Genomic DNA, 27,804 nt, shown 5'->3' on the forward strand with positions numbered 1-27,804 from the left:
TGACTTGGGGAAATTGTACTCCATCAAGAAGTTAGGTCTCCATATCTGGGGGAGAGAACTGTATTAAAAACCCTAGTCACTGAGTTGCTAGGTTTGACATGGAGTCTATTTCCTCTTCATCAAGACTCTGACAATCTCAACACCAGCACCATATCACACACACATACACACAATATACATACACATTGATACAAATATTCTCTAGTCCAGTGATGGCAAACCTTTGAGACTGTTCCCCCAAACTGCAACCCCAAACCCTTATTTATTGCAATGTACCAACACAGCAACTTAAACTGAACACTGAGGTTTTAGTTTAGAAAAAACAACTCATTCATTAACATATTTTGTCTTAAAAGAAAACCACAACAGGGTTTTCAGTGCTAAAAAAAACAACTTTTTATTGAAAGGTGAACAGTTAAGGTGATTTTTGCTGTTATATGCATGCTGATAATTTGTCTAACCTTGGCTCATACTTCGTAAGTTTGAGAGCAACACATGCAGCACTCAGCTCATCTGTTAGTCTGTTTCTGGTGTTAGATTTGATATTGTTCAAAGCTGAAAACAGCTGCTCACAAGCATAAGATGATCCAAACAAAGTAAGGAAAGCAATCCCAAGTGCTTTCATTGACTTAAAAGTAACTGGCAGAGAATTCCACGCTTTAAGGATTTCATTTTCAGGACCAACTCTGCCCTCTGTCATCCCTTCCATCTTCTCAAGTGTTTCACGCAGGTTACAGAATTTGTTTTTCCAGATAGAGCTTTCTTGAAATTCCAATATCTCCATTTCCAGATTTTCTAAATCCAACCAGTATAAGCAGGAAAGATCAAGTTCTTCAAATTTGACTTTATCTGGAGAAGTAAGAAAACACAGGGTTGTCTCCATCTTACGGAACTGTAAAAATCTGTTACTAAAATTCATCTTTGCAGCTGCTACAATGTTGGAAAATTCCCTGCAGATTTCCTGATGGCTTGTAGGATCGTATGCAAATGTTGTAGAATTTTCTAAATGCATTTTTAGATTTGGAAAATATTTCAGCTGCCCACTTTCAAGGTCACTTTCAAACACCTGCAGTTTTTCCTCAAATGTTTTGATATCACAAAACATCCTTATTGCTGTTTTCCCTACATCTTGTAGTTGTTTGTACAGTACATTGAAGTGTAGTGTAAAATCCGTAAAAAACATGAGGTTGGTAAGCCAGGCCATATCAGTGAGCTGTGGATATTCCTGCCCTTTTTCATTCATAAACAGCTTAATTTCATTCAAGCAGGCTACAAATATCTCCAGGACTCGTCCTCTGCTCAGCCACCGGACATTATCGTACATAAGTAAACCATTATACTGTGCCTGAACCTCCTCAAGAAGTGCTTGAAACTGTGGAAAATTCAGAGCATGAGCCATGATGTAATTCACCATTTTTGTTACATCTTTGAGGACCTCGTCAAATTTTTTGCTGCTTTCCCTGGCACAAAGAGCTTCTTGATGTATAACACAATGGAACTGAATGACTTGATGTTTTATTTCTTTAACAAAGAACTGTATGAAACCAGATGTTGCCTCCACCATAGAAGGTGCTCCATCACTAGTAATTGAAACCACTTTTTCTGGTCGTATGTCTTGTGCCAAAAAAGCCTCCATCACAGCATTGTAGATATCTATCCCTTGTGTTATTTCAGGCAATGACACCAGTTTCACCAGCTCTTCTCTCATGACATCACCAACAGCATAACGCAAAATTACTGCTAGCCTTGCAAAATTATTTATATCTCTGCTTCCATCCAAGCACATGGAGTAACAAACTGCCTTTTGTAAGTCAGTGGTGAGCTGCTGACTAACATCACTTGCCATGCACTGGACTCGATCTTCAACAGTATTCCTGCTTAGTGGCATCTCAGAGATGCGTTGAATAATTTTATCCTTGTTTGGGAAATCATGAAAAAGGAAATTACTCCCAGACAACATGGCTGTTTTGATAATATCCCCATCAGAAAGGGGCTTACTGTGTTTTGCTAAGCACAGTGAAATTTGAAAACTGCCTTTAAGAAACTCTCTTCTTTCATTTTCACTAAGTTTAACAACACTTTTGTGGTTGGCTTCAAAGTGCCGCCTGACACTTGATGTGCAACACGCAACACTTTCGTAACACAGAATACATAAGGCGTTCCCATTGCGTTCAATGACTCCATATAACTCTGTCCAGGCCTCTTGGAATGATGTTCCACTATCTGTTTTTGCTTTTTTTGCTGTATTCATTTTTGGCTGTTCAAGACTTGGAGTCTACAAAAAACCATTTTTTTAAAAACAATGAAGCACCCACTACAAATCTATCCCTATACCAAAAATAGCTAACACAATGGCCAACATCTATAAGGAAGTAGTTTTGTGTCACATTCTTACAGATAAGTCTCCAGCAGGCAACATACATAGGGTTACACCACAAAGCCCATGCTGTGGGCCAGGCACTCTACTTCAGCACTGCTCCCCTCCAGGTATGCCACGCTGTGAGGTATGCTCCCCTCTAACCCCACCACAGGAATCACCTGACCACAGATTCAATTTTTTTAAATAAATGAATGTGGTGAAGAATTTTCTCTTTTGCTGGGTGGAGGGTGGTCGAAACACCAGCATAATCAAATTAGGCATTTTCTGAATACAGGTAGTCCTTGACTTAATTTAGCCCCAAATTTCTGTTGCTAAGCAAAACAGTTTTGCCCCATCTTATGACCTTTCTTGCTAGTTGTTAAGCAAATCACTGCAATTAAGTCAGTAATACCGTTGTTAAGTGAATCTGGCTTCCCCACTGACCAAGTAGGAACTAAGGAGCCAGCTTTTAGAAATGCAGATTTGGTCATCCATTCAAGACAGGATGGAAAACCCCCAAGAAAGCCAGCATCTAGCATTAATTACATTTGATAAACAAGATTAATAAAACCCCAACTCATGTGCTCATCAAACCAGGTGCTCAGCTACCCAGAATCACTGCTTGGTGGTTCTGCTTCACCATTCACTCGTGCCCTTGTGACCTCTAGGCTGGAGTACTGCAATGTGCTCTACATGGGGCTGCCCTTGAAGAGTATCCGGCGACTTCAGCTAGTCCAGAATGCAGCCGCGCGAGCGATTGTGGGTGCACCTCGCTTCACCCACATAACACCTATCCTCCGTGAGCTGCACTGGCTACCTGTCGGTCTCCGGGTACGCTTCAAGGTGCTACTTGTCACCTACAAAGCCCTTCATGGTAGTGGATCTGGGTACTTGAGAGACTGCCTACTGCCAATCACCTCCACTCGACCAATTAGATCCCATAGATTAGGCCTCCTCCGAGTTCCATCTGCCGGTCAATGTCGACTGGCAACCACGCGGAGGAGGGCCTTCTCGGTGGCAGCTCTGACCCTATGGAACAATCTCCCCGTGGAGATTCGTACCCTCACCACCCTCCAGACCTTCCGCACAGCCCTTAATATCTGGCTCTCCCGTCAGGCCTGGGGCTAAAGACTGTAACCCACCCGAATAGTATGAATGTTATGCTTTTAATGATGTACTGTCTTATGTGTTAATTGTTTGTTTTCCCTCCCCTTCGAGTTGTAAGCCGCCCTGAGTCCCCCCAGGGAAAAGGGTGGCATATAAATAAACTACTCAGACTCAGACTCATTCAACCATCCTTCCAAGCAGCCTCCATGTTTCCAGTGTCTTTCTCCCCACTTGAAACTTCTTGAAACTTCTAGAATATCCACCTGGGTTCAGTTCCAAGTAGGGAAAAAGACACTGGAAGCACGGAGGCTGTTTGGAAAGATGGTTTAATGGTAGACAGGATCACATGGCTTGAGCTCCTGGGCAGAAAAAGGGCAAAGATGCTGGGAAAGTCTGAGTTTTATATCCTCTCCTGGGCTTTGAACTTCCTGGGGCACAGGAAGAGTATCCTGATTGGTTGCTCTCAGAGGTCATAGCTAGTAGGTTGTCTGTGTGCTAAGTTTGATTGAAACTTAGCGGGTGGGGTAATGAAGGGCAATGAAATGGGATAGATCTTTGTTATGTAGAATAGACTGGCTCAGGCCTTAATGGCTCCTTGACAAAAGGGGGCAGGGGCTGCGTTTTTGCCTGTTTCTACTTCTCTTTTTAGGGGAAATATTCTGCCCTTTTAATATTTCCTAAAATATTTCATTTTTTCTAGGAGAGGGGTGGGTGCTAACTTCCTACAGAACTGAACCCAGAGGGACGTTTCCTCCAACAGGACTTCAACTCCCAGAATTCATTCTGTATTTTTATCTGATATATATATTGTTCCCAGTCTTTCTCTCACCATCTGCTCTTTTCAAAAGGCGGACTCCCTCCCATTACCTCCTTTCTCCTCACAATCACTTTTCCGCAGGCAAAAATAAATAAAATAAAATTCAGGAAAAGTGTGGCGGCAACTGTTCCGCTTGACCAGTTGTGCCAAGAGGCAGTAACTTTCCTCAGCTCCGTTCCTCGAACCCGCCAAAAAAACTAACCCGCCTCCATAACAAACCTCCTCAGACAGCAAGCCCGCCAAAATGCTCCGTCTGCCTTGTTGCTACGCGGGAAGGTCTTTCCGATTGGTGGAGGCCCGCCAGCCAATCGGGAGGAGGAGTGTGGGCAGCCGGCCGGCAAGCCAGCCAATCAGAAGGAGGAAGCTCTAACCGTGCGATAGTCACGTGTCCGGATTGAAAAGTACATTTATAGCAGTGGTTCCCAAACAGTGGTTCCCAGCTGGAGAATTCTGGGAGTTGAAGTCCACAAGTCTTAAAGTTGCCAAGTTTGAGAACCACTGATCTATAGGAAGGCTGGGAGGAGTTGCCCGAACCTTATCACGCCGCCATCATTGCCCGAGAGAAATATGGCCGCGCTTCACCTCAAAAGCAACAAACATGGTTGGCAAAGAAAGGGACGAAGTGCCCTTTCCTTAACCTCAGAGTAACCTTCTGTCCAAAGGGGACGTTCGATTCTCCGGGTGATGTTTACTTTTTCTTTCCGCTCATCAACTCAACGGATCCTTAAGGGGGAGCTCGCGAGAAAAAGGCCATGAGATCGCCTCTACACGTGCCCGTAACCGAGATGGCCGCGGCGGCCTCGGGAAGAGCCTCGCGTCCTTTTCCGGTCACGTGACGAGGCAGCCGGTCCTCCGCCGCGGCCGAGCCAGCGAGACCATGGCGGCTTTCGGGGCGCTGCGGCGAGCGTGGATGACGGCGGGGGGGCTCCACGCACAGGTGGGTATGACGTCCTGTGACGTCACGCGCCCCCTGGCGTTGACGGGACATGTAGTCCGCCGGGCCCGCCTCAGGCCTTCGCTGCTCGTCCTTGCAAGGCGAAGCGCCCGGTTGACCCAGGACGGAGTTAACCCTCGGTCTCCTCGGGTGTCGGGCGGGGAGTCCCAAGGACGGGAGCCTCCTCCTCCTCCTCCTCCCTTCAGAGCCTGGACTTAGGCCCAAACCGGGCCTGGGGGTGTCACCTTAGCCTGTTTCCCCTCAGTTTCTTACGCTTCCTCGCGATGACCTGCAAGGGAAGGTTGGAAAACAGGGAATAATGGCCTGCTTGAGGTTCATCATTCCCTGTTTTTTGCAAATGAGGTCCTTGGGGGCTCCCTGAGCAGGGTTGCTTCCTTGCAGACGTTTAATGACCAGACTAGGGAACATCATCAGTGCTAGAGGTGTGTGGGGTTTGCAGAGAAGAGGAAGGAGGGCTGTGGGGTCCTGGGTGCTCTCTGAGCTTGGTGGTTTCCTTGCAGACGTTTCATGACCCAACTAGGTGACATCATCAGTGTTGGAAGAGATGGGGGTTTGTGTAGTTGAGAAGAAGCAGAAGAGAATAGAAGGAAAAGGGAAAAGGAGGATTATGGTTTCTTGCAGGCATTTCATGACCCAACTAGGTGACATCATCAGTGCTAGAAGTGTGTGGAGTTTGCAGAGAAGAGGAAGGAGGACTGCGGGGTCCTTGGGGGTTTTCTGACCTGGGTTGTTTGCTTGCAGAGTTTTTCCAAATGGTATAGGATCTCCTGCTTGAGTAAGGGGTGGGGCTGGACTAGAAGACCTCCAAGGTCCCTTCCATTCATTCATTCATTCTAAACCTTCAAGACCTCTACCTCTGTTCTAATGATTCTGACTAGGTAACATCAACCGTGTTAGAAGGGAGGGAGTTGAGGAGGAGGACGAGGACGTTTCATGACCAGACTAGATAACATCATCAGTGCTAGAAGGGAATATGTGTTTGCAGAAAAGAGGAGGAGGAGGATTGTGGGGTCCTTGGTGCTCTCTGACCTGGGTGGTTTCTATACACACACACACACACAGTTTTTTTATTTTTTTCATTTTCATAACATAACCACATGTATACTATTACATAGCCAACATTGTGTTGTATTATTAAATGTTTACATCAATTCATCATACCATCAACTCCAAAAAACGATTATTGGTTCTTCTGATCTCATACACTGTCAGCATATTTGTACCTTATCCATCACTTTCTTCCCCCTCCTTCCCCTCCCTACCTCCTTTCTTCCCTCTGTCATCCTTCTCTACTTCCCCTTCCTCTCCTCCTCTCTCCAAATAATCAAATTCAGTTGTGAGCGAATACTTTTGGCAATAGAGTGTATAGTCATTATGCTTTAAAAAAAAACCTGCCTAAATTTGGCTGAGATGTAGACCTGGTTACAATTCCCAGCTATTCTCGTCATTATGTTTATATAATTATACATCCTTATACGTATACCTTGTACTCCTTGGGAGCTCAATGAGCTGGGTTATGACTTTGCAGATGTTTTCCAAGTGGTGTATAGGACCTCCTGTTTGAGTAGGGGGCTGGACTAGAAGACCTCCAAGATCCCTTCCATTCATTCATTCATTCATTCATTCATTCATTTTCATTCTAAACCTTAAAGGTCCCCTCCAGCTCTATTCTGATTCTGACTAGGTAACATCAACAGTGTTAGAAGGGAGGGAGTTGAGAAGCAGGACGTTTCATGACCATGCTAGGGAACATCATCAGTGCTGCAAAGAAGTGGAGTTTGCTCAGAAGAGCATCGTAGGCTCTCTTAAGTAGGACTGGTTTATTGCAGGCCTTTTCCAAATGGTGTATAGGACCTCCTGCTTGAACGGGGCTGGACTAGAAGACCTCCAAGGTCCCTTCCAGCTTTATTCTGATGATTCTGACTAGGCAGCATCATTAGGGCTAGAAGGGAGTGGGGTTTGCAGAGAAGAGGAAGGAGGAGGATTGTGGGGGTCTTTCGGGGAGGGGAGTGCCTCCGAGCTGGGTCTTTTCCTTGCAGACGTTTCATTGCCAAACTAGGGAACATCATCAGGGCTAGAAGGGAGTGGGGTTTGCAGAGAAGAGGAAGGAGGAGGAATGGGGGATCTTTGGGGCTCTCGGAGTTTGGCTGCTTCCCTTACAGGCGTTTCGTGACCAGACTAGCTAACACCACCAGTACTAGATGTGAGGAGTTGCCGAGTGGAGCAAGGAGGAAGAGGAGGAGGAGGAGGAAGAGGGCTGTAGGCTGCTTGAGCTTGGGTTTTTTTTTTCTTACAGATGTTTCATGACCCAACTAGTTTGGCAATGAAGTAAATATTTATAAAAGTTTTTTTTTTCAAAATTCTCAATTTAAAAAAAAGTTTTTTTTTTTAAATTCGAAAGACCAGCTGTGAGATGTGTGATCCGTCAGAATTTTTTTTTTAACTTTTTCTAGTATTTTTTACTACCGATTCTGCAAACCAGTAGCATTTTTTACTAGCATTTCACCCCTGATGTGTGGATGATGGGCAGGGACTTGGACTTTCTTTTGGGTGGGGAAAACCTGGAAGATTTCAGATTCGGGTTTTCCAAGGTGTGACAATAGGACATCTCTAATAAAGTGGAACTTTGAAGAAGAAAAAAAGAAAAAATATATATAGATAGTCCTCGACTTACAACAGTTCATTTTGTGACCGTTCGAAAAGTGACAACAGCCCTGAAAAAAAGTGAATAATAGCTGTTTTTTTCACACTTAATGGCCATTTTTCAAACTGATGACCGTTGCATCATCCCCATGGTCACCTGATCAACATTTAGACGCTTGGCAAGTGACTCATATTTATGACAGCCGCCCTATCCCAGGATCACATGATCCCCTTTTGCAACCTTCTGGCGAGCTAAGCAGACGGGGAAGCCCGATTCACTTAACAGTCGTGTTTACTAAACAACTGCAGTGATTCACTTAACAACGTAAGGTGGTTTTGGTGGATTAGATAGTTTTCTTGCTATAGAAATGGCTACCACATGCAGCTGTGTAAAAGTGATCATTTGGCAGTTGTGATGTTATCATCCAGAGTGCTAAATGATGTGGCCCGCCAGCGAACATGAGCCAGTCCTGGAGTCCCGGGAAGGCTTGGATGAGGGCTCTGCGTCGGAGGCAGAGAGGGGGCCAGAGCCGTATGCCAATTATCAGCTGCCTTCGGAGTCAGACATCCGTGAGGCAGATGAACAGCTGGAACCTGTTCCCAGTGTGCGCATGCGCAGAGTGGCCAGACGAAGGGAACAGCTAAAGAATAGGGGTCGACTTGGGAGTAAGGCCACAGGTGGACGATGAATGGCCCCTCCCAGAGGAAATAAAAGAGGAGCGACAGGGGAGTGGAGTTTGCAGGAGACCATTAGTTCATTTCATTGGTTTGGGACTCTCCGAGACTCCTGGCCAGGGTTTTGCAGAGATCGGCCTGGCAGCTTTCCAAGCCAGATAAGGTCTGTGACTGTAAATCCTCCCCTGAAGGACTTTGCTGGATGTGAATGAGCAGAATTCACAGTCAATTAATAAAAGGTCAGGATTTCATGCTCTTAGGAAGCCTCCGTCAGAACTAAAGAGGGGTGGAAATCAATGCCTTTCTCTTTCCTTTTCTCTCTTTCTACCTTTTTCTTCCCACCTCTCCCCCAGTTTTCTATTACACTTGAAAATTTCTTGTTGTATTTTGATCAACTAATAAAAAGCATTATGGCCCAAAAAGGAAGCAAGGAAGGTCGTGAAACGGGGAGAAAACTCGCATCAATAGCAATAGCAATAGCAATAGCAATAGCAATAGCAGTAGACTTATATACCGCTTCATAGGCCTTTCAGGCCTCTCTAAGCGGTTTACAGAGAGTCAGCATATTGCCCCCAACAATCTGGGTCCTCATTTACCCACCTTGGAAGGATGGAAGGCTGAGTCAACCCTGAGCCGGTGAGATTTGAACCGCTGACCTGCTGATCTAGCAGTAGCCTGCAGTGCTGCATTTAACCACTGCGCCACCTTGGCATCAACCACCGTCTCCCTTAGCGACGTAAATGTTGGGCTCGGTTGTGGTTGTAAGCCAAGTCCCTCCTGCTATAACTCCTAAAGGTCTATTTGCTATTTCTTTCCAGGTTCACAGGATGTCCACCCCTCCGGGATGGTGCCAAGCCAAAGCCCGCTTAGCTACTCCGCAGCATTCTCGGAACTGTTACATCGTGCTTTTCAGACCCGCAGTCCGACATCAGAGCACCGCAGCGGCTGCAGGGACGCAGGTAACACACCTGTAAAGCTTGGAAGCAATGAGAGATCAAAGAGACTTGTGCATTTGGCATCCCGCAACCATCTACCCTGTTTCCCCGAAAAATAAGACCTCCCCAGGTAATAAGCCCAATCGGGCTTTTGAGCCCATGCGCTAAAATAAGCTCTCCCCCCCCAAAAAATATTGCAACACAGCAGCAGCCATGAGGTGACCACATTCCCCGCCTCCTGCACTCAAAAATAACAAGATCTCCCCGAAAATAAGGCCAAGTGATTATTTCGGGGGTCAAAAGAAAATAAGACCTTTTGGGGGGAAAACATGGTATATCCGGGGTGTCAAACTCAATTTGATTGAGGGCCCCATTGGGGCTGTGGTTGAGTTGGAGGGCGTGGCCAGCTTGACGCCACTCCCCAAACTGCTGGCATGTTTCCTCTTCGCATTGGGTGGGTAGACAGACAGACAGATTGATAGGTAGATGGTAAGTAGATAGATGATTGATAGAGACAGACAGACAGAGTTTTCCAGGACGACCCCGTGGGCCGGATCCGACCACATTGCGGGTCAGATCCATCTCGCGGGGCCTTGAGTTTGATACCCCTGATCTATATCCAAGGATTGCCTGGGTTCGGGCAAACCTCTAGCGAAGATTCTACGCGGTTTGGCGAACCCCCAAATCCCACTCCTGGCTGGCCCCGCCCCCCCTTCCAGGAATCTCCATGCCGCCCGTTTTCGATGCCAGTTAAGTGCAGGTCCTGCACAGAGACTTGGGGGCGGCGAAAAACAGGCCTCCCAGAGTTTCCGAAACACCAGAAATGACCCCCGTTTCCAGCCTCCATAGCCAGGGGATGCATGTGCAGGGCGAAAAAATGGGCCTCCCGGAAGTCCCATAAGGCCCGTTTCCAGCCTCCAGAGACAGGGGAGGCCTATTTTCACTCTCCCGAAGGCCTGAGGAAGACCTCCAGAGCCCGAGGAGGATGAAAAATGGGCCTCCCGGAAGTTCCATAAGGCCTGCTTCCGGCCTCCAGAGACAGGGGAGGCCTATTTTCACTCTCCCGGAGGCCTGAGGAAAACCTCCAGAGCCCGAGGACAATGAAAAATGGGCCTCCCGGAAGTTCATAAGGCCCGTTTCCGGCCTCCAGAGACAGGGGAAGCCTATTTTCACCCTCCCGGAGGACTGAGGAAAACCTCCAGAGCCCGAGGAGGATGAAAAATGGGCCTCCCGGAAGTTCATAAGGCCCGTTTCCAGCCTCCAGAGCCAGGGGAGGTCTATTTTCACCCTCCCGGAGGACTGAGGAAAACCTCCAGAGCCCGAGGAGGATGAAAAATGGGCCTCCCGGAAGTTCCATAAGGCCCGTTTCCAGCCTCCAGAGACAGGGGAGGCCTATTTTCACTCTCCCGAAGGCCTGAGGAAGACCTCCAGAGCCCGAGGAGGATGAAAAATGGGCCTCCCGGAAGTTCCATAAGGCCCGTTTCCGGCCTCCAGAGCCAGGGGAGGCCTATTTTCACCCTCCCGGAGGCCTGAAAAAAACCTCCGGAGTCCGGGGGGGGGGAGCGGAAAGTCCCGCCTCTGCCTGGTGCAGGAGGCTGACTAGGCCACGCCCACCCAGCAACCGGGCCAAGAACCCGTGGCTAAAATTTTTGAAGCCCACCCCTGTTCTATATCCTCTTTTTCCTCTTTCAGGTTGCTCAAGCCGCAGCAACTGCGCCGGTAGAGACAACCCTCCCCTTAGAGGAAATTGGCCAAATTGTGGAAGAATCGACTTTGGCTGAATTGGGTCTGGGAAGCTTCACTCCAGTGGGTCTGATCATGAAGATCTTGGAGGCTTTGCACTTGGACGTGGGGCTGCCTTGGTGGGGAGCCATTGTAGGAGGTAAAGAAAGTGGACCGCCGGGGTCATTAAGCAGATCGGGACACGAAAGACGTTTTTCGCTTGGTAGACAAAAATAAATCCAAGATTTGTTCACTGGAGAATAGCAATAGTACTTAGACTTATATACCGCTTTACAGCCCTTTCTGAATCGTTTACAGAGTCAGCCACTTGCCCCCAACAATCGGGTCCTCGTCTCAGGGTTCCAAATAGCATCCAAAATTAAATCAGAGTCCAAGGCAAAGTATTGCTCAAAGTTCCAATTTATGAAGAGAGCCATGTTGGCACATCTGGGAAAGCCCAAATCTGAAAGCTACCTGGTTTTCCCCACCCAGTTGAAAGTTCAAGATCTTGCCCCCACACCCACAAGTCCATCACCTGGTCCAATCTTCCACTGCCATGCTGGCAGTTCCACCCATCCAGTTCCAGTCAGGTGCAGAGGTGCAGAGACAAAAGATGACCTTGGCTTTCTAGAAGAAATTTTGTTTTTGCTACATAGCATCTAACTCCGTACAATCCCCGCTCCCATTTTCCCACAATAGAAAAGGCATAATAGAAAAATAGAAAGTGTAGCTTCATGAGTTGAGAATCTCCATAGATACTTGTCCAAAAGTTCCTATAAAATGGTGGTTTTGTCAGCAGGCTCAGAGGTCTCCAAATTGGAGACAGATTTGATTGTGACTGATTTAATTGTGTTCCCTGCCATGGAGGGGTGGAGGGGTTTGTTTGTTTCATTTTTAAATGGAATTTTATTATATGGCGGATTTTTATTCATTTATTTGGATTTTGTAAAACCTCTCGGTGTGTGTTGAACAGCTGTATACATTTGTTTGATAAATAATAAGTAAGTAAGTAAGTAAATTTATATATATATAAAAGCCAAGTACCATTCTCTCATCACAAAATCTCCAGAACTATAAAGCCTACAAACTTGAAATTTGGCACGTATTTTCCTCTCGGCTTCTAGGTGCTCGCTAAGAAAGGATTTGTCGAAATGATCATCGGATCATTTGTGTTTTTTGTACCGTATTATATTAACACAATCTAATGCAAAGGAGTTGGACATTCTACTCCCCCTCCCCACCATAAAAGAACTCTGTTCCAACTGCCAGTTGCCTTATATTAACACGCTCTGATGCTACCCCTTCTCTAAACCGGGAGTGGGTGTGGCCAGTGCGTGACTCATCCAGCCTGCGGGCTGGAAGTTTAGACATTCTACTCCCCCTCCCCAACAGAAAAGAACTCTTTTCCAACTGCCAGTTGCCTTATAATATTAACACCCTCTGATGTTAAGGAGTTAGACATTCTACTCCCCCTCCCCACCAGAAAAGAACTCTGTTCCAACTGCCAGTTGCCTTATATTAACACGCTCTGATGCTAAGGATTTGCATGTTCTACATTAATTTTCAAGATTTAAGCCTGATCGTAGCTACTCGTTGATTTTCAAGCTTTGAGTGTCCATTTATCAAACCCAATCACGTAGTTTCGCAGCGAAGCACGGGTATCCAGCTACTAGTAAATGAATAAATAATCAAGGAAGCACTAACCAGGGAATTTTTGAACAGCTCGGTCAGGAATTGCATTCTCAGGAAATTTCAGCCTGCTGGTTCTCCTGGGAGTAACTCCCCGGAGTAACTCCTCATCTCTCATCTCGATTTTTTTTTAGGAACGATCCTGGCCCGCACTTTGGTCTTCCCCATCATTGTAAAATGCCAGCGACAGGCTGTGATCCTCAACAACCACTATCCCCAGATGAGCGAGATGAATTCTAGAATCAGCGACGCCAGGAAGTCGGGGAATCAGAAAGAATGTAAGTTTAGAAGGTGGTTACACACACGAACACGCACACACACACACTAAGGATGCAAGAGATGTCTAGATGGAATGGAAAAGTGGTCACCAACTGGTGGTCCGTGAGAAAATTTTGGCGGGCCACAGAAAAATTATTTGCATCTTTTTTTTAATATTGCACTAAATCAGGGTTCCTCGTACTACAGTCCCTGGGCGGGAAATGTGCAATGAATGTCTGTATTGCTGCAGAGTATCTCCCCCTTTGGGGTCTTTTTGTGCAGGTTGGAGAGGGGGCAGAAATTCCAACTTGGGGTCTGCTTCAGCCTCCTGGTAGGGGGCTTTGGGCGAAGGCTGGAGGGAAGAGCCGCTGGTGGCGAAGAGCCGGAGGGCCTCGTTCCAGTGGGACTGCATCATGGGCTGGAACTGGCTGACCATCTCAGCCCACTGAGCCTCCAGGCTCCAGTACCTGGCCTTGCACTCCCGCAGGTGTTCCCTCTGCTTGGAAGGCCTATACTCGTAGTCCTCATTGAGGGGCTTCTGCTGTGCCTCCCTCTCGGTTAGATCCAATTTGAACTGAGCCAGCTGTTTTGCCAACTCTTTCTCCGTGTGGCTGCTTAGCTCCGGCAACTCCTTCCTGTTGGGGCCTTAAGGAGCTCAAGCAGGCAAGGAGTGACGGGGAGGGGAGGGGCGAGTAGAGGCCAGCGAGGTGCCCCTCGATGTGAGTGACATCGAGTTGTCCACGCCCAGCCAGTCACATGACCACCTGGCCACGCCCAGCCAGCTGGCTATCAGGCAGATCCTATTAGTGGTCAGTGGAATTTAAAATTATGAATTTAGTGGTCCCTGGGGTCTGAAAGGTTGGGGATCCCTGGAATGGAAGGATTTGATGAAACTGGGGAGACCAAAAGGGGCTGGGGAAGGAGGGGGCTGCCAGAGAGGAGCCGAGACTTTGAACGATGTTTTTCAGAAATGCTTAGCAAAAGAGAATCAGGAAGATTTGAAGGAGATGGGCAGTTAAGAAGGGTGGAAAAGAGAGGGGGGGAGAAGGAGTGAAATGAAGAAAGGGGAGGGAGGGAGAATGGGATGAAAGGAGGGTGGGAGGGAGAATAGGAGGAAGGAAGGGAGGGAGAATGGGAGGAAGGAAGGAAGAGAGGGAGAATGGGATGAAGGAAGGAGAAGGGGGAGGGAGCAAAAGAAAGAAGAAGGAAGGAAGGGAAGGAGGGGGAATGGGATGAAGAAAGGCAGGAAAGGAAAGAAAGAAAAGAAAAGGGAAGGAAGAGGGAGGGGGAGAATGGGATGAAGAAAATAAGGAGGGAGAAAAGGGAGGAAGGGAAGGAGGGGGAATGGCATGAAAGGAAGGAGGGAAGAAAAAGAAGAAGGAAGAAATGAGGGAGGGAAGGGAAGGAAGGGGAGAATGGGGTGAAGAAAGGCAGGGAAAAAAAGAAAAAGGAAGGTAGGGGGAGAATGGGATGAAGAAAGAAAAGGAAGGAAAGGAAAGAAAAAGGAAGGAAGGAAGAGGGGGAGAATGGCATGAAAGGAAGGAGGGAGGAAAAAAGGAAGAAATGAAGGAAGAGGGAGGGAAGGAAGGGGAGAATGGGATGAAGAAAGGCAGGCAGGAAAGAAAGAAAGAAAGAAAGAAAGAAAGAAAGAAAGAAAGAAAGAAAGAAAGAAAGAAAAGAAAAAGGAAGGGGAGAATGGGATGAAGAAAGAAAAGGAAGGACAGGAAGGAAAGAAGGAAGAGGGGGGAATGGCATGATGAAAGGAAGGAGGGAAGAAAAAGAAGGAAGAAATGAAGAGGGAAGGAAAGGGAGAATGGGATGAAGAAAGGCAGGCAGGAAAGAAGGAAAGAAAAGAAAAGAAAAAGGGAGGAAGAGGGGGAGAATGGGATAAAGAAAGGAAGGAGGGAAGAAAGAAAAGAAAAGGGAAGGAAGAGCAAAGAAAGGAAAGACAGAAAGAAAGAAAAAGAAGGAAAGAAAGAAAGAAAGAAAGAAAGAAAGAAAGAAAAAGAAAGAAAGAAAGAAAGAAAGAAAAAGGTAAAATTAGGGATGTTTACTCAATCTTGCTCATCCTGAAACTATATCTCCTTTTCTTTCCCAGTTATGAAGGCTTACACAGAATTGAACCAGTATCAGAAAGCCCATAATCTGAATCCTAAAGTAGGATTCCTCGCACCTTTGGTCCAGGTCAGTTGCCACAAAGGGCCCACCTGACCCTTAACCGGCTTGCAATTTGTATCATTAGGTCCACGGCTTCCCAGCTTGACCTCTTCTTCCTTCCTCGGTCTCAGGCGCCCATTTTCATCTCCTTCTTCTTCGCCCTGCGCAAAATGGCGGAGTGTCCCGTGCCCAGCATGCAGACGGGGGGCCTGTTGTGGTTCACGGATCTCACCGTCGCGGATCCTTACTACACTCTACCACTGATAACAACCGCCACAATGTGGGCTGTTCTAGAGGTAAGACTCGGTTAGGGTGCTGGGCCAGAAAACCAGGATGCTGGGAATTCTAGTTCCATCGTAAGCTTGAAAACTGGCTGGGTGACTTTGGGCCAATCACCAGGCAACAGGGAATTCTAGTCTCAACTTAGACAGGAAAAATGACTGGATGACTTTGGGCCAATTGCCAGGTGCCTAGGAATTCTAGTCCAGCCTTAAGCAGGAAAACTGACTAGGTGACTTTGGGCCAATCGCCAGACAACAGGGAATTCTAGTCTCACTTTAGACAGGAAAACTGACTGGGTGACTTTGAGCCAATTGCCAGGTGACTAGGAATTCTAGTCCAGCCTTAAGCAGGAAAACTGACTGGGTGACTTTGGGCAAATCGCCAGGCAACAGGGAATTCTAGTCTCACCTTAGACAGGAAAAATGACTGGGTGACTTTGGGCCAATCACCGGGCAACAGGGAATTCTAGTCTCACTTTAGACAGGAAAACTGACTGGGTGACTTTGGGCCAATTGCCAGGTGACTAGGAATTGTAGTCCAGCCTTAAGCAGGAAAACTGACTGGGTGCCTTTGGGCCAATCACCAGGCAACAGGGAATTCTAGTCTCACCTTAGACAGGAAAAATGACTGGGTGACTTTGGGCCAATTGCCAGGTGACTAGGAATTGTAGTCCAGCCTTAAGCACGAAAACTGACTTGGTGACTTTGGGCCAATCACCAGGCAACAGGGAATTCTAGTCTCACCTTAGACAGAAAAAATGACTGGGTGACTTTGGGCCAATTGCCAGGTGACTAGGAATTCTAGTCCAGCCTTAAGCAGGAAAACTGACTGGGTGACTTTGAGCCAATCACCAGGCAACAGGAAATTCTAGTCTCACCTTAGACAGGAAAAATGACTGGGTGACTTTGGGCCAATTGTCAGGCGACTAGGAGTTCTAGTCCCACCTTAGGCATGAAAGTTGACTGATTTGACTTTGGACCAATCCTCATGAGGCCATGAGTTCTAGTCCTGCCTTAGTCATGGAAGCTGGTTCAGTGACTTTGGGCTACTCCTTCCCTCTTGCCTCAACCCACCTCACAGGGGTGTTGTTGTGGAAAAAAGAAGAGGAAGAAGGAATTGTTGTCATGTTCACTACCTCGTTTAGAAAAATAATAAAAGTGAGTGGGAGTTCAAGGCAGTCCTTGATTTTCACTACCCATTAAAGTTGCCACAAGTCCCTTCTCTCCAATGCCTGGATCCGAGATCGAAATCGGCAGGTGTTCTGAACTAGGCATCCCCAAGACGCACAAAGCAGATTTCTGGTCCTGACCAAACCCCTTTAATTAAACGAATGTGAATTCCTCTCCTTCACCTTCAGCTAAGGCCTGGCAAACAGTCTTCCAAAGGAATATTTATGACCACAGACCTTATCTAGCTTGGAAAGCTGCCATGTCAATATTTTCCAAACGCCGTGCAGGGCAAGGAAAGACTTGGCACAGTGTCTCCGAGATTTACAGACAGATCTTCACACTCCTGAAACGATCGAAAGAGCGGATTGTTTCCTGCTCATTCACCTCCAGCAAATTCTTTCGAGGGAGGATTTACAGTCACAGACCTTATCTGGCTTGGGGAGCTGCCAGGGCGATAGCTACAGAACTTGGCAAGGAGTCTCTGAGAGTCCCGAACCAATGAAGCGAACTAATTGCCTCCTGCAAACTCCACTCCCCTTTCGCTCCTCTTTTATTTCCTCTGGGAGGGGCCATTCATCGTCCACCTGTGGCTTTACTCCCAAGTCGACCCTGATTTCTGAGCTGTTCTTTTCTTCTGGCAACTCTGTGCATGCGCACACTGGGAACAGACTCCAGCTGTTCCTCTGCCTCACTGCTGTCTGACTCTGAAGGCAGCTGAGAACTGCCAGACGGCCTCGGCCCCCTCTCTGCCTCTGACACAGAGCCCTCGTCCGAGCCTTCCCCAGATTCCAGGACTGGCCCATGTTCCTCCCCAATCTTCTCACTGTCCGAATCTGCTCTGGCCGCTGGCGGGCCACAACAGTAGGAAGCTACTGAAACATCAAACACTTTTTTCTGTAACAGCTAGTCCAAATTTCAGAATGATCCCCTTAAAGGAGAATTCAGGGTGCGGTGGGGTGATGCGAAAAGGGGAATTGGTAGACCAGCCTTCCCCAAGCTTCACAATTTTAAAACCTGTGGATTTCAACTCCCAGAATTCCCCAGCCAACACATGTGCATGTACTGGCTGGGGAATTCTGAGAGTTGAAGTCCACAAGTCTTAAAAGTCACCCAGTTTGGGGGAACCTCTGTTGTAAAAAAAAAAAAAATCAAGTACTATATTACTACCCGAATGAATGACGGCCTCTCTCTCTCCTTTGCAGTTTGGGGCAGAAACGGGCGTCTCGAACCCGAGTTACCATGTGATGAAAACAGCGTTCCGGGTGATGCCTCTCCTGCTGTTGCCGATCACGATCAACTTCCCAACGGTGAGAAAAGGCCACAGATCGCTGGCTGGCGCCTGTTGTAACCTAGGCTTCCCGAGAAAGCATAAATCACACTCTTAGTCCCCGAAACCCTGTTTTATTTAGATAGCTGTAAATTATGGCCATTTACAACCCGTAAGTCCGCGAAGAGTCGGACAGATGCCTACTCGAGTTGCCACAGTCTTTCGGGGGGAATGTTGATAAACACCCACCTTTATCTCCCTTGAAACGCAGCCCGAGACCGAATGGCCAAACGCAGAGCAAGGCCAAAGTTAGCACAGAGTCAAACAGAACTTTTCAACGCTTGAACTGACCAGATGAACTCATTGCTCTCCGCAAAAGCTCACGTCCCACTTGCTCCTCTTTAATGCCTTACGGAAGGGGACAATCATCTCCAAGCCTTACTCCCGAGTCGACCCTTTTTGTTCTTGATTGTTCTTGCCTTCTGGCAGCTCTGCGCAGGCGCACCCTGGGAACAGGCTCCCGCTGTTCTTCTGCCTCGCTGATGTCAGACTCTGAAGGTTCCGGAGGCAGCAAATAACTTCCCCTGTCACTCCTCTTTTATTTCCGCTGGGAGGGGCCATTCATCGTCCACCTGTGGCCTTACTCCAAAGTTGACCCCTGTTCTTTAGCTGTTCCCTTCGTCTGGCCACTCTGCACACACTGGGAATAGGCTCCAGCTGTTCTTCTGTCTCACTGATGTCTGACTCTGAAGGCAGCTGATAACTGGCAGACGGCTCTGGCCCCCTCTCTGCCTCCGACACAGAGCCCTCATCAGAGCCTTTCCCAGACTCCAGGACTGGCCCATCTTCCTCCCCAACCTCCTCACTATCCGACTCTGCTGCCAGCTGTGCTGGATGCTGGCGGGCCACAGCAGCTCCACAAACCGCTCAACCTTGGCACAATTTGAAACCTGCGTATTTCCTGGACATCTTTTTATTTGGGTTTTTTTTTTATGGGGAAACGCTTGGCTGGTGCTGTATGAGGCAGGTCGGTGGTTTTTTTGCAGGCGTTTCACGACCCAACTAGGGAACGTCATTGTTGCTTGAAGGGAGTGGGGTTTGCAGAGAGGAGGAGGAGGAGAAGAAGGAAGACTGTGGGGTCCTTGGTGGTCTCTGAGCTTGGTTGTTTTCTTGCTACCAAACTAGGTAACACGATCAGTGTTAGGTGGTGTGCGGAGTTAGCAGACACGAGAAGGAGGAGGACTGGGATTTTCGGGACACTCTGAATTTGGCTGTTTCCTTGCGGACGTTTCATTACCAAACTGGGTAACATCATCAGTGCTTAGAAGCCTGTGGGGTTTGCAGAGACGAGGAGGAGGGCTGTGAGGTCCTTGGTGCTCTCTGAGCTCAGTTGTTTTCTTGCAGGCGTTTCATGGCCCAACTAGGTAACATCATCAGTGCTACGTAACAAATTAAGTGACGTCAACAGGAATATTGGTTTGTGGAGGGGAGGAGAAGAAAGTGGGGGAGGAGGAGAAGGACTGGGGAATCCTTCTGAGCGTATTATTTTGTAGGCGTTTCATGACCCAGCTAGGCAACATCATCAGTCCTAGAAGGGGGAGGGAAGGAGTGTGGACTGTGGGGTCCTTGGTGCTCTCTGAGCTGGGTTGTTTTCTTGTGGATGTTTCGCTACCAAACTAGGTAACATAATCAGTGCTAGAAGTATGGGGGGTTTGCAGAGAGGAGAAAGAGGAGGAGCAAAATAGGAGAGGGAGGAGGAGGAAGACAACTTGTTGTGGCCCAGCAGGTGCCGTTGGAGCTGCCACCAGACCCCGACAGCGAGGGGCCCTCTGAGTCAGCTCTGGAGGATGTGGAGGACCCTGGACAGGGTTCCGACTCTGAGCAGGGCACGGAGAGGCTGGTTGGCCACCAGGTGGCACCTGAGCCTTGGTCCAGTGGGGAGGAGACAAGGGAGAGTGAGCCGGAGGCCAGCAGTGAGTTGTTCATGGATGCACACCATCGAAGAGCTACTAAGCGTCAGGAACAATTACGCAATTACAGAAGGTGATTGTACACAGCTAGTGATCACTAGGCTCCTCTCCAGACTATAAAAAGCTACTTGTGCACACGACCCTCTTTGCAGAAGTCAACGCAGGATTGAATGTCGGAGGACATTACTGTGAGCTTGGCAGGCTGGATTGCTGCCAAGTGTTATCTGTGTTTATTGCTGCCTGAGTTTGTCTGAGTTGCTGCCAAGGTCCTTATCTGTTTGTTCTGCTTGGCTTTCAGCCACCAAGGTTTTGGTGTCTTGTTATTAAAGGACATTCCATTTAAGCTTGTCTCGGCATTCGTTACTGGACGGAGGAGGGGGTCAGAACACAACTGTCAGGTCCTTGGTGCTCTCTGGGCTTGGTGGGTTTTCTTCCAGACGTTTCATGACCCAACGAGGTAATACCATCAGTGCTAGGTCACAAACTAAGTGACTTAGTTTGTGGAGGGGAGGAGAAAAAGGCGAGGAGGAGAAGGACTACTGGGAAGTCCTCCAAGTGCCAAGATCCAAAAGAAAAGATGACAGTGAGCTTATTTTTTATTTTTTTGGTAGACGTTTCACGACCCAACTAGGAAACATCCTCAGTGCTAGAAGGGAGTGGGGTTTGTGGAACGGAGAAGAAGGCAAAGGAGGAGGACTGTGGGGTCCTTGATGCTCTCTGAGCTTGCTTGTTTTCTGGTAGTATTTAGTATTTTTAGTATTTTATTAAGATTTATAGGCCGCCCTTTTTTTGGTAGACGTTTCACGACTCAACTAGGGAACATCTTCAGTACTAGAAAAAAAAGTGGCATTTGTGATGTAGAGGAGAAGAAAAGGGGGATGGACGAAGAGAGGAAAAGGAAGAGGAGGAGGAAGATTGGGGAGTCCTTTGAACTCGGTTGTTTTCTTACAGGCCTTTCGTGACCCAGCTAGGTAACATCATCCGTTGGTTCCTGTCGGACGCTTTGTCTTGAGCTGGTTGTTCCTTGATTGTGATGTTGTGCAACCTGTTGTATGGTGTAAACCCTTGTTGTGCTGGAAACGCTTCCTTTACCCCCCTCCTAGCTACTGAATGAGTTCCTCATTTGCAAAGGTCGTAACTCTGGAAGGGAAAAAATGATCGTAAGTCACTTTTCTCAGTGCCGTGATCGCTTTGAACAATCGCTAAATGGATGGTTGTAAGTCGAGGGCCCCAAAAATGTATTTGACTTTATTATTGTTGTTGTTGTTGTTGTTAGGGATGTAATCGCAATAGCAATAGCAATAGCAGTTAGACTTATATACTGCTTCATATGGCTTTCAGCCCTCTCTAAGCGGTTTACAGAGTCAGCATATTGCCCCCAACAACAATCCGGATCCTCATTTTATCCACCTCAGAAGGATGGAAGGCTGAGTCAACCCTGAGCCGGTGAGATTTGAACAGCCGAACTGCAGAACTGCAGTCAGCTGAAGTAGCCTGCAGTGCTGCATTTAACCACTGCGCCACCTCGGCTCTTTCCCAGACCTTGGGTATATATGCCATGATTGAAATAATATATCTGTCACTTTAAATGCTCAAGTGAGATGCGATTGGATGCTGTTGCTTCAATCAGCCATAAGAGGGAGTAGGAACTACTACTGGTTGTTCCGGGTTGTTCCTGTATGTTCTCCATGCTTGCTATTGGAGTTGAATACTGTATATTGGATGGTGGCTACTCTGTATGTTAGTTACCTGTTGTGGCCCAGGAGGAGCCGTTGGAGCTGCCACCAGACTCCGACAGGATGTGGAGGACCCTGGACAGGGTTCCGACTCCGAGCAGGGCGCAGAGAGGCTATTTGGCCACCAGGAGGCGCCTGAGCCTTGGACCAGTGGGGAAGAGACAAGGGAGAGTGAGCCAGATACCAGCAGTGAGTTGTTCTTGGATGCCCGGCACTGAAGAGTTAATAGGCGTCAGGAACAATTGCGCAGTTACAGGAGGTAATTGCACTCAGCTGGTGGTCATTCGGCTCCTCTCCAGACTATAAAAAGACTGCTTGTGTACACGCCCCTCTTGCAGAAGTCAACACAGGAACGAATGTTGGAGAACATTTTTGTGAGCTTGGTAGGCTGGATTGCTGCCAGGGCTTATCTTTGCTGGATTGCTGCCCAGCCTGTCTGTGCCAGTTTGCTGCCAAGCACCTGTCTTTCTGTTAACAAATTGCGTAAAGTATCTTTGTCTCGGAGTGTGCTTTGGTGTGGAACGAGGGGGGTCAGAACAGTTACCTGTCTACATGGTGAATCGTGAGTTGAGCATCTGTAAACCAACATGTTACATCATAGACTGTGTATATAATTCAAGATTACTTATCGCTTGTTTTGGAGAATGTTTATCCTACTTTATTTTTGTTAACGCAAGTAAAAGTTATCCTTGTTTTAACTTTGGCGGCTGTGATTGATAGTGTGACTATCCAGCAGCACATTCCTTGCTACCTTCTGCTACTCAACTCTAGTCTCCAAAAGGAGATATACTTAACAATTATTATTATAATTATTTTGCCTTTCCTGCAGGCCGTCTTCACCTACTGGCTGACATCCAACCTGTACTCGCTGGGACAAGTCTTGTTGTTACGCGTGCCGTCCGTACGCACTTTTTTACGCATGCCGAAACAGGATGTTCACAAGCCTGCGGCGGGACAGACGCAGAAAGGATTAATCGACAGCTGCAAAGAGGGTGAGAGTGAGAGAAAGGAGAAAAAGGGGTTTGAAGGCTAAGATGGGTCATGTCCTTCTTTAAGTTTCCGGCCCGAAATTATGATTTGCTTCATTAATTGAGTTTTCTTTTCACTATGAGGGGAATATTTTAAATGGATCATGAAATGGAATGGAATGGAATAGGGGATAGAATAGAATAGAATAGAATAGAATAGAATAGAATAGAATAGAATAATGGGACAGAACAGAATAGAATAATGGAGTGGGATGGATTAGGGTAAGGGATAGAATAGAATAGAAATGGAATAGGAATAGGATAGGGAATAGAATTGGAATGGAATTGAATAGAATAGAATAATGGGGTGGGGTGGAATAGAATAGAATAATGGAATAGAATAGGAATAATGGGATGGAATAGAATAGAATAATGGGATGGGATAGCATAGAATAGAATAGTATAGAATAGCATAGCATAGAATGATGGGATAGAATAGAATGATGGGATGGAATAGAATAGAATAGGAATAATGGGATGGAATAGAATAGAATGATGGGATGGAATAGAATGGAATAGAATAGAATAATGGGATGGAATGGAATAGAATAGAATGAAATTATGGGATGGGATAGCATAGAATAGTATAGAATAGAATGATGGGATGAGATGAAATAGAATAAAATAGAATAGAATGATGGGATGGAATAGAATAGGAATAATGGGATAGAATGGAATAGAATAGAATAGGAATAATAGAATAGGAATAATGGGATGGAATAGAATAGAATGATGGGATGGAATGGAATAGAATAGAATAGGAATAATGGGATGGAATGGAATAGAATAGAATAGGAATAATGGGATGGAATAGAATAGAATGATGGGATGGGATGGAATAGAATAGAATAGGAATAATGGGATGGAATGGAATAGAATAGAATAGGAATAATGGGATAGAATAGAATAGAATAGAATAATGGGATGGGATGGAAAGGAATGCTTTCCTTTTTGCTGCTTTCAATTCATATCAAGTAAAAGTACTTTATTCAAATGGAATTGAGGTTTGTCTTTCTTGGACATTGAAGGAGGCGTGTCGGACAATAACTATAAATGCCTCTAGAATATTCAAATGATTAGACTTGTTTTTTAAAGGCTGCTTTATTGTTCTAGACAGCTGAACAAAATGAGGAAGCTTTTTAAAAGAAATGCTTGATCTGAAGAGGCCCAGTGCTATGGTGTCTTCTTTTTAATAGCGGAGAACAACTATACTTGCAGAAAGCCACCTCCATTTTAACAGCACCTGTATGAGTATAATCTGAAGTGTAACACTACAAACAGTGTATATTGTTTGTTTGTTGCAAGGAGGCAAATTGCTGGGAGGCAGAAGCCAATTTTTCCCCCTTGCTTTCCTCCCCAAAAGCTTACACTTCGGAGCGTCTTATACTCCGGAAGATATGGTAATCCTGTGTAGGCAAAGCACACATTCTCACTGCAGGATGTACTCCCTCAGCCTTCCTTCTCCTCCGCTCTCTTCCAGGGTGGGATACCTTCCAGTCCAAAAGACGACTACAAGAACGACAGGACCGCATCAAAAACCACTTGATATTAGCAGCATCGGGTAAGTTGCTTGAATGGGTGGTGCTCAGTTTTCCAACCTGTTTAGCAACCGTACGGCATTAACCATGGCCCTGGAGGGAGGGGAGAGTGACTTACCAACTGGGGCTCCCCCCATAGGACCATCGCAGCATCTCTACTGTTTGTCACGGGAGCGAAATTGGGGGGGGGGGGGGCGCTTGGCAACCCACATGTACAGGTAGTCCTCGACGTAGCGCCGGTTTGTTTACTGACTGTTGAAAGTTGCAGCGGCACTGAAAAGTGGAGTCTTGGCCGTTCACAATAGCAATAGCAATAGCAGTTAGACTTATATACCGCTTCATAGGGCTTTCAGCCCTCTCTAAGCGGTTTACAGAGTCAGCATATCGCCCCCACAATCTGGGTCCTCATTTCACCCACCTCAGAAGGATGGAAGGCTGAGTCGACCTTGAGCTGGTGAGATTAGAACCACTGAACTGCAGATAACAGTCAGCTGAAGTGGCCTGCAGTACTGCACCCTAACCACTGCGCCACCTCGGCTCACAGCGACCATCGTTGCAGCATCCCAATGACGATCGTGTCGTCAAAATTCAGATGTTTGTCAACTGGTTCGTGCTTACGACCGACTTAACGACCGTGCCCCAAGGTCCTGTGATCCAGCAAAGTCAGTGGGGGATCCGGATTCACTTAACAACCGGGTGACTAACTTATCAAGTGCGGCGATTCCCTTAACAACTCTAGCAAGAAAGGTTGTAAAACGGGGCGGTGAACAGATGTCTCACTTTGCAACTGAAATTTTGGCCTCAGTTGTGGTCGTAAGCCGAGGATTTACAACAGTTCATTCAGGGAGTGTTCGAACTTACAAACAGCACTGAAAAATTGGACTTATGACCGTTTTCAAACACTTGCAGTCACGTGATTTACATTCAGAGGCTTGGCAGTTGACTCACATTTATGACGGTTGCAGTGTCTCAGGGTCATGTGATGATCCCCCTTTTGTGACCTTCCAATAAGCAAAGTCCTTGGGGAAAGCAGATTCACTTAACAAGTGTGGCCAGAAAAGTAGTAACAAGGCTCCTTTAACCCATTTTTCATTTAGCGACAAAAACTTTGGGGTAATAAGTCGAGGACTACCTGCATTTAATGCGTCAAGGTTTGAAGTTGGGGAAGAAAGGGGAATGGCTTGCCTTGCGGAGGAATTTCACGAATAAAGGCAAATATACATCACCCCCTTTTAATGACCCCATCATCCCTTGTGAGGTGGAGTCTGAGCAACTGAATGGAGCTAAGTGTTTACTGGCTGCCTGCCTTTCCTGTTGCCAATGCAGAGTTATATTCAGCAGATATATTCTCATTGTGCCCGGAGAGAGAAATATCTGCCTCTTCCTAGGATCAAACTCACAGCCTCCTGATTGTGAGCCGAGAGCTCTACCTCTAGGCCACCGCACCACTCCAAATATATATGTCAAATATACATAACGTTACCTAGATCCAATCTGGGTTGATCGCCGAGACCAGCATTTTTGTCCTCCGAGCTTTCAGACTCATCCTGGAGCCCATCTTGATTGGTTTACCTTTAATTGCTATTGTGATTCTCAATACTAACAATTTTCTATACAAGTAACCAGGTTACCTACCCAACTCATAAACAAAAGGCGCACACACAGATCCCAGCATAACATTGCAGGATCCAATTTGGGTCAGTCACCGGGCCAGAAGTTTTGAACATGCAATTTACCTTACATTCAGTTTTGCAGCTAAGATTGTTGGTCGAGCAGGGACAAAAAACAGCCAGGGAAATGACCGAAGCCTGGGAAACGTTTCCCTTATCGGTCAACAGGAGAGTTGATCTTCCTCCACCTTATCAGCAAGTACTTAAGAGCCTTAACAGCCAATGACTTAATAGCTGGCCAGCAAGACCCCCAATCAACAACTAAAAAGCCACACACAACTAGGCACCATGTAAATACGACACATAGAATAGCCCACACACTCCGCTGGAAAGAGGTTCCCTGAGGATGTTGTGGCCCGCCAGTGGCAAGCAGAGCTGGCAGCAGAGTCGGACAGTGAGGAGGTTGGGGAGGAACTTGGGCCAGTGCTGGAGTCTGGGGAAGGCTCTGAGAAGGGCTCTGCATCGGAGGCAGAGAGCGGGCCAGGACCGTATGCCAGTTATCAGCTGAACAGTGAGGCAGATAAACACCTGGAGCCTGTTCCCAGTGTGTGCATGCACAGAGTTGCCCAACGAAGGGAACAGCTAAGGAACAAGGGTCGACTTGGGAGTAAGGCCACAGGTGGACGGTGAATGGCCCCTCCCATAGGGAATAAAAGAGGAGCGAAAGGGGAGTGGAGTTTGCAGGAGACAATTAGTTCATTCCTGCATTCTTGCCAAGTATTGCGGCGTCTGAAAGATATCGGCCTGGCCACTCTCCAAGCCTGATAAAGATCGGTAATTGTGAACTATCTTGAAAGACTGTGGGCCGGGACTTTACTGGGGAGGAATTCACTGTATATTAAATAAAAGGGGTTTATCAGGACGAGGACTTGGCTTCGTGCCACTTGGGAAGCCTAGGTCAGAATAAAGTATGGGCTCCAGCACTAGTCCGAAAGCTCGGAAGACGAAACTTGTGGTCCCTGTGACCAACCCAGATTGAATCCTGCAAATTTTTTTGTTGTTGTTGTTTGCTCGCAGGGCCGTTGCGTCAGACCTTTGCCGAGAACCCTTTGAAGGAGGTGCAGCTCGAGGACAGCAAGCCGCCACCAAAAGAGCGACCCTGGGAAGATACGTTAATCTGAAGGACACAAGACACTACTCCAGTTCCGCTCTAGTTCCTTGTCCATTCGTTCCTCCGTTCATCCCTAATAAAGATAGTTTTTTTTTCCGCTTCTGCCTGTTGTTGCAAGCTAAGAATCTGAAAGAAGTACCTCGACTTACAACCATCCGTTCACTTGACCATTTGAAATGACTCGGGATACAAGCTTCCTTTCTCCAGCCCAGCATGACGGTTCCTTTCCCCTGCCTTGCACAGGGAGTTATGGAGTCGATTTAACAATAGTTCATTTAGTGTCCCTTCGAAGCGACAATGGCCCTGGAAAAAGGGGAGTTGTGCCCGTTGTTCACACTTAGGACCATTGCAGTGTCCTCAAGGTTAACGTGATGGACGCTCAGATGCTTGACAAGTGGTTCGTATTTACGATAGCTGCAGTGTCCCGGGGGTCACGCCATCCTCTCGTTGTGGCCTTCCGACGAGAAAAGTCAATGAGAAAGCCCAATTCACTTCACAAGCAGATTTCTAATTGAACAACTGCGGTGACACACTTAACGAACGCGGCAAGAAAAGTCAAGTGGACCGGAACTCGACCAATGTCTCACTTAGCCACATAAATTTCGGGTTCAGTTGTGATCGTAAGTTGAGGGCCACATGTACTAGAAAATCTAGACCTCTCGGAGGGAATGTGCCAAGGCCTGGGATGGAAGAGCCTGCCGGAGGGAACGAATAGG

The 27,804-nt window shown here is 47.1% G+C and overlaps 1 protein-coding gene across 1 annotated transcript; it reads left to right on the plus strand.

Annotated features, from left to right (window-relative positions):
* Positions 1-5,108: 5,108 nt before the first annotated feature.
* On the plus strand, positions 5,109-27,188 carry OXA1L (OXA1L mitochondrial inner membrane protein). The gene is made up of 10 exons (XM_032237228.1): positions 5,109-5,220; positions 9,375-9,515; positions 11,184-11,373; positions 13,037-13,180; positions 15,259-15,344; positions 15,449-15,613; positions 17,971-18,075; positions 22,571-22,733; positions 24,250-24,330; positions 26,995-27,188. Exons 1-10 carry the CDS (start codon positions 5,161-5,163, stop codon positions 27,096-27,098), a joined length of 1,239 nt encoding a protein of 412 aa, XP_032093119.1. The 5' UTR covers positions 5,109-5,160; the 3' UTR covers positions 27,099-27,188.
* The last annotated feature ends 616 nt before the right edge of the window (positions 27,189-27,804 follow it).

The sequence above is a fragment of the Thamnophis elegans genome, chromosome Z (assembly GCF_009769535.1).
Source record: "Thamnophis elegans isolate rThaEle1 chromosome Z, rThaEle1.pri, whole genome shotgun sequence".
Taxonomy (NCBI): Eukaryota; Metazoa; Chordata; class Lepidosauria; order Squamata; family Colubridae; genus Thamnophis; species Thamnophis elegans.

Excerpts from the sequence above, each read along its gene's own strand:
- OXA1L (XM_032237228.1), top strand. The coding sequence starts at position 5,161 with ATGGCGGCTTTCGGGGCGCTGCGGCGAGCGTGGATGACGGCGGGGGGG. Across the intron at positions 11,374-13,036 it reads GTGGGGAGCCATTGTAGGAG|GAACGATCCTGGCCCGCACT; the intron begins GTAAAGAAAGTG and ends ATTTTTTTTTAG. Across the intron at positions 15,614-17,970 it reads CAATGTGGGCTGTTCTAGAG|TTTGGGGCAGAAACGGGCGT; the intron begins GTAAGACTCGGT and ends TCTCCTTTGCAG.